At 39.3% G+C, this 10190-nt stretch overlaps 1 protein-coding gene across 1 annotated transcript; it reads left to right on the top strand.

The window, feature by feature from the left end:
• Positions 1-398: 398 nt before the first annotated feature.
• LOC115112625 (homeobox protein SIX3-like) lies at positions 399-3944 on the top strand. Its single transcript, XM_029639660.2, has 2 exons — positions 399-1233; positions 2827-3944. Exons 1-2 carry the CDS (start codon positions 545-547, stop codon positions 3017-3019), a joined length of 882 nt encoding a protein of 293 aa, XP_029495520.1. The 5' UTR covers positions 399-544; the 3' UTR covers positions 3020-3944.
• Positions 3945-10190: the final 6246 nt, after the last annotated feature.

Below are 10190 nucleotides of genomic sequence, written 5' to 3'. Positions count from 1 at the left end.
AGTGTTCACATGGGACTAAATGGAAAAACGACCCCAATATAAGGTGTGAATTGACTCTTACAAAAAAAAGAAAACCAAACGTTTTCCTGCCTGAAAGAACAAGCATCTCTCCCCACATTTCTTCTTGAGCTCTAACGAGCCTCGTTAAGATCGCAATAATATTCCACCCACTAATTGCTAATTCCATTCAACAAATAGGCGAGCCTTGTCTTATACTTCACTATCGTGCAGAGGGAGGGTGGTGTTGAGATTGGAGTTTCTGATAACCCCTGGTGCTTGCAACAGAAGTGGTGAAAGCCCTAGTCTACGTACTGGCTAATGATTGGCACGCTTGACAGTGATTGGCAGGGCTGCCATGACAACCTCACAACCACACCAAGAAGACCAATAGAAAAGCGAAACAAAATGTTTCAGTGCTACACTCACGGTGGATTTAGGGGGAGATATTATGAGGCTGGTGTCATTAGGCGATAGCTATTGAATCGTACAATCTTTACTCGTCGTTCTTTTTCTTGATAACTGTATTTCTCTCTCAGGTCATTCCATGGTTTTCAGATCCCCTTTAGAGCTTTATCCCTCCCATTTCTTCCTGCCAAACTTCACTGAGCGCCCTGTGCTCTTGGCGAGCAGCACTCCCACCAGGTCTCCAGAAGACTTGTCAATGTTTGCGCTACCGACCCTCAACTTCTCTCCGGAGCAAGTGGCTAGCGTCTGTGAGACACTAGAGGAAACCGGAGACATTGAACGGCTGGGACGATTCCTATGGTCCCTGCCGGTAGCACCGGGAGCATGCGAGCAGATCAACAAGCATGAGTCCATCCTGCGAGCTCGCGCAGTGGTTGCTTTCCACACGGGGAATTTTCGAGACCTTTATCACATCTTGGAGAACCACAAGTTTACCAAAGACTCCCATGGCAAACTGCAGGCCATGTGGCTGGAGGCACACTATCAGGAGGCCGAGAAGCTGCGCGGTCGCCCCTTAGGACCGGTTGACAAGTACAGGGTACGTAAGAAGTTCCCCCTGCCCAGGACCATCTGGGACGGCGAGCAGAAGACGCACTGTTTCAAAGAGAGGACGCGCGGTCTGTTAAGGGAGTGGTACCTCCAGGACCCATATCCAAACCCCAGCAAGAAAAGGGAACTGGCACAAGCCACTGGACTCACTCCTACACAGGTCGGAAATTGGTTTAAAAACCGGAGGCAACGAGACAGAGCCGCGGCAGCAAAAAACAGGTCAGTGCGCTGTTCATTTTTCAAGCATAGGCTACACAGAACCAAATAAGCACAAATAATTCCTATAAACTGAATGCAAACCTACCATGTAAATATAAAACTTAATCGAAGTAATAAACAAGGTTATAGAGGGGTTACAAATGAGTAAATTGGGTGTATGGTTGGAGGTGGAGATGGAGCACGGCGACATTTTACTTTTTAATCTCATTGGCCTGCATGCATTCAGGGGCTACACTCTTAGAACAAATAGTTATTTGGGGTTTCTACATAGAACCTTTTTTTCAAAGCGTGTACAGAAAAATATAACTATTATTGCTGTCCAAAATAATCCAAAATATATTAAAATGCATAAAAGATTATTCTACGTAAAACACACAACTCTCGACAAATTGGAGAGCGTGTAGGCTAGATTACGTTGATATGCTAGTTTCCCTGATAAGCAAAATGAAAACATCAGTGTATGCGTTAGATAACAAAACAGGAAGTACACACAAAGAAAATCAGCAGCAGTGCAAGTCTTGAAGTTGTCTCTTTTCCAGACAAGACAAAAAAATAATTATTCATAAGGATGTCTGTTAAACTTGGAATACAGCATGTTATGGTGATACTACGTTTTTAATTGATTGTTATCTTCCCTCAACAAGTGAAACTTGACACACTGCAGCGTGGTATAGAATTTGACCACAAACAGGAAATAAAACAAAACACCTAGCTTATAGGTTATTGGTTCGTTGTTTAATCAACATAATATAATGTACATGTAGCAGCTGTAAAAGGCCAGTGCAGACTAAGAAACCACACACAAGGAAACACTGGGAAAGATGGGATAGTTTTTGCAAAATGAATGTGTTCAGTTACGAATTATTATTTTTTATTCGTGGTGCTTTTTACACATACGAAACGTATACATTAGACTATAGACGTTTGGAAACGATTGATGCATAACATTTGATATAAGCTGTCAACATAAATACCACATATTCATTCTAAAACTATAGCCTGTTTTGCAGCCATGTTTTCGATTCACAATGTGTGTAGACTATTATTTATTGACAATGCAATAATAAATGACAAATTGAACTGGATGAAAACAGAAAAAACAAGTTGTTGAAGAATAGAAGAACACAGATATATTTCATCCTCTGTGTTTTCTCACTGATAAAATCGGAGGCCTACATTGTGGATTGATTCATGTAGGATGATTGCAATTATTCCTCATTTGACGTGTCAGTAAATCAAAACAATCAGAAAAATTGAGTCTCATTCATTTGGATGTAGGCCTGTAGTCTCTCATTCATTTGGACGTAGGCCTGGATATGACAAAATGAAATATAAAAGACACTTCTCAAATTGCATTGGCCATGGATTAAGTATAACTAACAACCAGCCTCTTATTCTAATAAACACTGTCATATTTCGCCATTTTTAGTATTTCTTCTGCTTTGTTTTAGACTATTCTTGCTCCCATTAGGAGCAAGAATAGTAATGTATACGTTGTTAAAGGCAAGGCATGGAGTGAATGACAAGCAGGCTGAGCGGTATTTTGCGGAGGGACACTGTATATAATTGCTATGTTATTTTCCCTTTCTTTAGGCTTCAGCACCAGGGAATTAGACAGAACGGTATGCGGTCCCTTTCAGAATCCGGGTGTACTCCACGCAGCTCGGCCGAATCGCCGTCGACCGCGGCCAGTCCTACTACCAGCATCTCCAGTATGACAGAGCGAGTTGACACTGGAACGTCCATTCTTTCAGTAACATCCAGTGACTCCGAGTGCGACGTATGATATAAAAATATAAATATTTACAGGAAATATGGACATGAAAAAAAAACTATGAAATATCGAGGATGAAAAAAGGACCAATTTATATAAATATATATATATAAAAAAAGAACAACAAAAAAACATATTTTGTAAGCGCTTTCAATGGACCCACCACGCCCCCACCACCACCTCTACCTGCATGATGTTTTTTTGTATCTGGGAAAAATACCTTGTTCAATATTTCTACAAGGATCATCGAGAAGAGGGAATTAATTACCAGAGGGTGTTTATCGCCTTTTCATCTCCGTTTTAGTCCAAGTGATGATGCCGCTCAGCCAAGATGCAATTCTGTTTTACTTTATGTTCATCAGACAATCATTTACGTTTTAAGCACCTTTGTACTACACTTCTGTCACTGCCTGTGTGGAGTAAATGGTGAAATTTGGAACCGAATCGTTATGACTGTATCAGATTTGTATTTTTATTTCAAGATTTTATATTGAATTATGTATATCTCAAATAATGCGATCATTCTCCCGGTCTGTACTCTCCTATATGTGTAGATATGTAAATAACGCGATCATTCTCCCGGTCTGTAATATCCTATATGTGTAGATATGCTTGTACATAATATTGCTCTCCCATCTCCATCTTTTATATCCTTGTTCACTTTTCTCGACTGGGTGTTCCTACATAAAATATTTGTCAAAATGTAAAAGTGCTCTAGACGTTTTGTTAGTTTGTTTGTTTTTATACCGAACATGGATAATGACACTAGATAAACGTGTTATCAGTCACAGTTATGCAAAACTATTTAATATAAACATTGGGATATTCTTCAATAGCAATTACAGTCGTATATTTCCTAAAGCGCTTATTATTCTTTCTTGCGTGTTTATGTTCGTGTATATTTCTAAATCAAAATACAGTATTCAATTTTGTTATATATTCTGCATTAAGTCTCTATTTTAAGTGAGTCTTCATTGTCCACCATCAATCGTTTATGAGTATATATGTTGAGAAATTGTAATATTATGCCCAGACGAGCGTAGTGATTCTGATGCACATGCTTGTGGGTCCTTTTACGACACTAGGCGACACATAGCCTACGTGTCTAAAACCATAGACAAGATGTTGAACAAAAATCGTTTTGCTCCTAAATATATGCATGTGTTATGGTAAACGTCAACGTCATGTAGGCCTAGCTCTTAAGCAAGAGTCCCGTTCCCCCTTTTGTTTATGGTTGCCAGTGAATACAGAAATTAAGTAAACGCGCCATTAAATGGACTAAGCATGGTGGACTCCTCCCCTGCCTCAATCTGCCATTGTTGTTCGGTGAAAGAGCCTTTCTTCACCCAGGGAAGAACATTCCCCCCAGAAAAGCTTTCTCCCTGCATTCTATCCTAAATTCAAAACCAATGATAATAACTTGTATATTTACAATTGAATTGACAATAATTATGATGGTAGATGACAGTTGTTCTTAGACAGAGTTCTGATTGTTCTCTAAAACCCTTCCGACATGTTTTGTAGCTGCGAAATAATTAGGTTTCAATGTGAGGACAGGAAGTCTCTTTTGAAAGGAGAAAAAGTAGCCCAGAGCCTATACTTCTGAGGGTACCACTGTTTTATTCTATGTTGGTGGAATAATAACGAACAGCTCAATTAAACAGGCCAACAGCATGCACTATTAAGACACTAAACAGATTGCATATGTATGCCAATTGTATTGGCATTGACATGTCTTTGACACTCTGATATCTTAATGAGCTGCATTCCAAAAAGTGTGTATTGAACATATCATATCTTCATCAGTATCCTTAGTCCAACCAAAGGACATACAAAGATAGTAACAACAGAATACATTCCGTGGCCAAGATCCTCATTGCTTTGACATTGGAATGTCCGTAGACAAAAAGAATACGGATGACTTTTTCTGACAATATTCCAACCCAGTGTATTCACATGACAACAACTTCAACTAACTACAAGGTACACCAATAACCCACGTGTATACCAATGTTACTCGCTTACTTAACTCGGCACTTGAATATGAATGTGTGTGTTTCATGTCAAGTTATCAATCTCGTGTTCAGTCCTATCCACGTGTTGTTTTGACACAATTGTTGCTAAATCAGTTTTCACTGACCATAGCCTACTCATATCGTTTCTCACCGTGAGATGAATACCCCAAATATATATATATATATATATTAATCAAAAATAACTATGCCCTAATGCAAACCAAGTTCTGAAAAACAAATATGATCTGATTCGAGTGCAATCATTGCAAGTTGTGATTGTGATAAATCTTTATTTTAAGCCCGTTCTAACTTATAAATCCATCTGCAGCAGAAAGATAGGCCCTATCACCCGCATGGGTCAGCAGAGACCATAGCTGATCTGTATCACCGCAACAGACCCTCTCAGACCACATTATTTTATTGGCGACGACAAGTCCCAGCCATGGTTAAGATTAGATGAATCAGAAACTGAAGATCATTTTTATCAATAAAAAAGATAGGGGGATAAACTATAATGCAGATGTCTGCTATAACAATCATATAGCCTCTATAGAAGCGGTTCATTATTTTACTTAAGCCGGTCCACACAATAGTACAAATATTTTAAATGGAAGTTAAATAGACGTTTTTGTATTTATTCTTATTAAACTTATTCAGAAAATACAACTTTTTTTGTCGTAGCCTAGCTAAGATACACTTGAAATAAATAGTTTTTTTTTTTTTTATTTGGCACATTTTTACATTGCAGGTGGTTGACATTTTGTTCATGGTATAGGCCTATATATATCATATTACATATAACATATATTACCTATAACTATAAGTGGATGAGGTCTGTTGCTTCATCTGGGATCTTTACTGGTGCCGGCTTTCGTTCGTAATCGAATATGTATCATGAGACAAAATAACTGTGGCGGTGTGTGATACTCAGATCTAAATACGAGGCCTACAGAAAGTAAACAAAAATTTGAGAGAAGTGCAGCAAAAATGGTCCGGCATTTTTTTTCAATCCTTATCTTTTGTCTGGTCTATAATGCGTGTGTCAAACAAACAGACGAATGGATTATTTGTGCTATTCCCATAACCTTGCAAGCATAGAAGCATCCCCGAACTATTTGGACTTGGTCTGCAGTGAGAAAGGCTTGCACTGCCCTGTTTTTCGCTGATTTAATCGGTTAACTGAACACAACTTTTCTATTCGTGGGTATTCATGCAGCTCTCAAAGAGCAGCAGTTCCCTCTGACCCGGATTCAGCACGTGCAGCAGCGGCGCAGCCTCACAGCGCACAGCGCTCTTGTCAGGGCCAGGCCTTTTTACTAAAAACGCTCCTTCCTTTTCAAGCAGGTTTTGAAAAAGGTAAGCCGTGGAACAAAAACTATTTGTAGCCTATAGTAGTATTGGTTGAGAAAGATATACTAAGCCATATAAAGACAAGTTCAGTATTTTTAAGTGTTTCAGTGACAAACTTTAATAGTGTTTTATTATTAAATACAATTCAGGGTGTATTCAAGTTCAATTTGGACAATATTTTCATTGGCTACCCAAAGCATGCATTTGTACACAACAGTTCAAGGAATTCGATGCATATTGTGGATTTCAAAGGATCATTTAAAAAAAGTGGATGTTGACCATAGGTTTAGAGAAGAATGTGTGTGTGTTTAGTAAGGGAGAGAAGAACATGGAAAAAGGGGTCTTTCCATGCAGTTCAAAACTGAAAAGGGAGCAGTCTGATTTGTTTTCAGAATGCCATAAAGAACCTGTCTGATGTTTACATGGCATGCAGGGTGATAAACATTATTCCCTTTCTAAGACTACTGGGATTTAAAACTGTAATTCTATTAAAAAATATTTGAGGGGTCACGAGAGGCTATGATACAGCATCCGTGGTGTCTAATCCAGCAGTTTGAACAATCATTTGGAACCATAGGAAGATGGAATCGTACCTCCTCTGATGCTTACTGTTTAAAACTGGTCAGCACGGGGGCAAATGGTTTAATGCTGACAAGTATCATTCCATAACACATTTAAAACAAACACAACATGAAAGAACCCCTACTTTAGCTTGTTCATCCGAAACACACTTCTCTACTGTTCAGTGGAGGGGGTGGGGTGCTGGGCATTGCTCTGATCTCGCGCCTTCTGCACACTAGGCAGGCAGACCCATGAGCAGCTGAAATACCGCGAGCACCTGTGATTTCAACAGCTATTCTGTTGAAAACAGCTATATAACTGATAACAGACGATAAAAACACACCACCAAAGAGAGCAACATGGAGAGAAATAGGACTATAACATTAGTTTGCAAAAACCTGTGGACAATGTTATTTTCATAGTTTAGTATGATTCATTATTTAAATATGTTTTAAATCTGATGACTAAACATAGCATATCTATGAATTATAAAACAAAATAGGCCTACCAAACTTTTACCAAAATATAAAATATCTTAAACACATTTACACATTGCTTTTGGAATAAATTAGCTTATTAGCCTCTTGATAGTTAAAAGCAGTTTGCATAATGTCCATCAGATTCAGTCTCCCAAAACGACTCCATATTTCCAATTATTTAGACATAGTGGTGTAGTCCTATTAAATAAATGTCCTGTTCAGCGAGATATCCAGGCAGAATTACATTGTCCAACTGTCTGTCTAGTTTCATTTAACCTTTATTTAACTAGGCAAGTCATTTAAGAACAAAATCGTATTTTACAATACGGTCTACCCCGACCAAACCCTCCCCTAACACGACGACGCTGGGCCAATTGTGCACCGCCCTAATGGGACTCCCGTTCACGGCCGGTTGTGATACAGCCCGGGATCGAACCAGGGTCTATAGTGACGCCTCTAACACTGCGATGCAGTGACTTAGACCACTGCGTCACTCGGGAGTGGGCCAGAAGCAATAAACGTCAATTTCACTCATATAGATCATGTCGGCCAGTAAAAGGGAGAGAGGACAAAAAAGATGTGTCGATGATGTGAATTGGTAAAAAGTATCAAAGAAAACTAAGCAGAGAAAGAGAGATAGGGAAAAGAGAGAGAGCGAGTGAGTTAGAGAGAGCGAGACAGAGCTAGCGATCCACGCTGCGCCTGAGAGGTTGCCCCCCAACCACCAATAGTCCGCCGAGCCTCCTATGGTGACTCTGCCCAACAATCATGAAACCATTTAGAAATTGACACATTTTGTAAATAATCTTTGAGGTTCCAACAAATACATCATTCGAGAGGAGTTTATTCGCAAGAAACCACTTAAACGAATGCCATAATAGCTGGACTTTGGCGATTTGGTGACACATCTCTCTTGTGAAATGGCGATTGTTCCATGGTCTGTCAGTGAACGCGGCCAATCTATTGTGACTGAAGGGAGAGTTCCAGGCGAAACGAGTCCCTTCACTAGCTGTAGCATTGAAAGCGCCGGGTGGACTCCGCCACAAACCCAGAAACCGCTCAGCCGAGGAAAATAACGAGCGACAGATTGGCCGCCAGTTGAAGGCAGTAATCACCTTTTCGCCCTCTCTTCGTCTGACCTCGGAATTTGACTCTGACCATTTCTAAACTGGCTTAGAAATGGTAATGAATGGAACAACGCAACACGTCTGTACCTTATTTCCACGGGTAAAAATAGCTAAAAACATTATATATATAGCGAGGTCAATTAAAAAACGTTGATTAAAACTCATGGAATGTTTCGTTCAATTTAGACAAAGTGGTTCAAAATGTGTTTCATAAACGTTCATAAAACATTTATGAAATACCTTGTATTCATTTAACAATCAGCATCAATAAATAAGGCTACACATATGATGATGTCATATTCATATACATATTAGTATACATTGTATAATTGTTGTTCTCACATAACATAGCCTATAATATTATAGTTATTGGCATTAATAACATACAACTACAGTTAGGCTATACATTTGTTTAATATTTGTTGTTTTCGTTTCAAATAGCCTAGGTCAACAGGTAGGACACAACGAATAATCTAAAACAAAAAAACACTGACTAATGATCTGTTGGGATGAAGACTGACTGAAAGATTTCAGAAATCCTTCAGTACATGTTTTTTAAAGAGATTCATCTTACAAAAAACAACTTTCTTATCCAAAGGACCGCAAAGAACCAAAACCATGTTCTTTGCTCCAGCTCCCTTTTCCAAAAGGATTTCTTGTACCAACAAACATATGACTGTCAGGGCATATTTGAGAATTGATTTAAATAAAGCAAATGTATTTTTAGTTTATGTAAATAATGTGAAATTAGACATGGTAATGGAAACCTAACTAATGATAATTAGTAATCACATGTGGAGCAGACCTGTAGCGCCATAAGTAGCCTATAAAACGCGCCTACACCTAACAAAAGGTTGGAGATTGAATCGAGCCTGGTTGCCCTTATCAATTTAACCTCCGTTTAGAGCTGTAGAATGGATTACACACGGAGCTGAGCACGTGCTCACAAACAAACCCTAACGGTGTCGATTCCCGAGCACAGCGGCTCTGCAAAATGCCCTGTGCACTGACACAAATTCAACCTGCCACCATTATCATTTGGCGTGCTGTTACTGCCATCTACCGGAATTTGCTTGCAGTAATAAGCGAGCGCCTTAATGTGAGCTAGGCCTATAAAACGCTGACTCACGGTTGGGTTGATACAGGATGGATAGACATGTATTTACATATGTATCACTTTGTGGGATATCCTAATGTTGTCACCATTGAAGAAAAACCCGAGGTGTGGTCAGTACAAATCTAGCTGATTATGTGTTTACATGTAATATTTTAGGCTACACTGACTGAACAGGTTGTGGGCTTATGATGAACTCAGGAGGGTCAGTAGCACACATTTAAAGGTATGGTTTTGGCATTGTGTCCTACTTGGCCCACTGTTACCAAAACAATAACATTGAGATTAACAATACGCCAATATGCGGCGTAGATCTACTGAAATGGACACATTATTAGTTTGCATGTATCCTATGCCTATGCTACTGTCATAATAATGTGTAGACCTATGACAAAAGTGGAGAAGTGTCTTCCACAATGTGAAGTTTACAGTTCATAGGCCTAAAGTCTGGCACATTTCGCTGCAGTTTCTCGCGCTCCAGTTATTGCCCAGCACCAAGGGGACCGCCACCGAACAAGCACGTGCATTAATGTTTTA

This window comes from Oncorhynchus nerka, linkage group LG28, assembly GCF_034236695.1.
Source record: "Oncorhynchus nerka isolate Pitt River linkage group LG28, Oner_Uvic_2.0, whole genome shotgun sequence".
Classification (NCBI taxonomy): domain Eukaryota; kingdom Metazoa; phylum Chordata; class Actinopteri; order Salmoniformes; family Salmonidae; genus Oncorhynchus; species Oncorhynchus nerka.
Note: the sequence above shows the minus strand (reverse complement) of the source record. Positions and strands in the feature narration are given on the sequence as shown.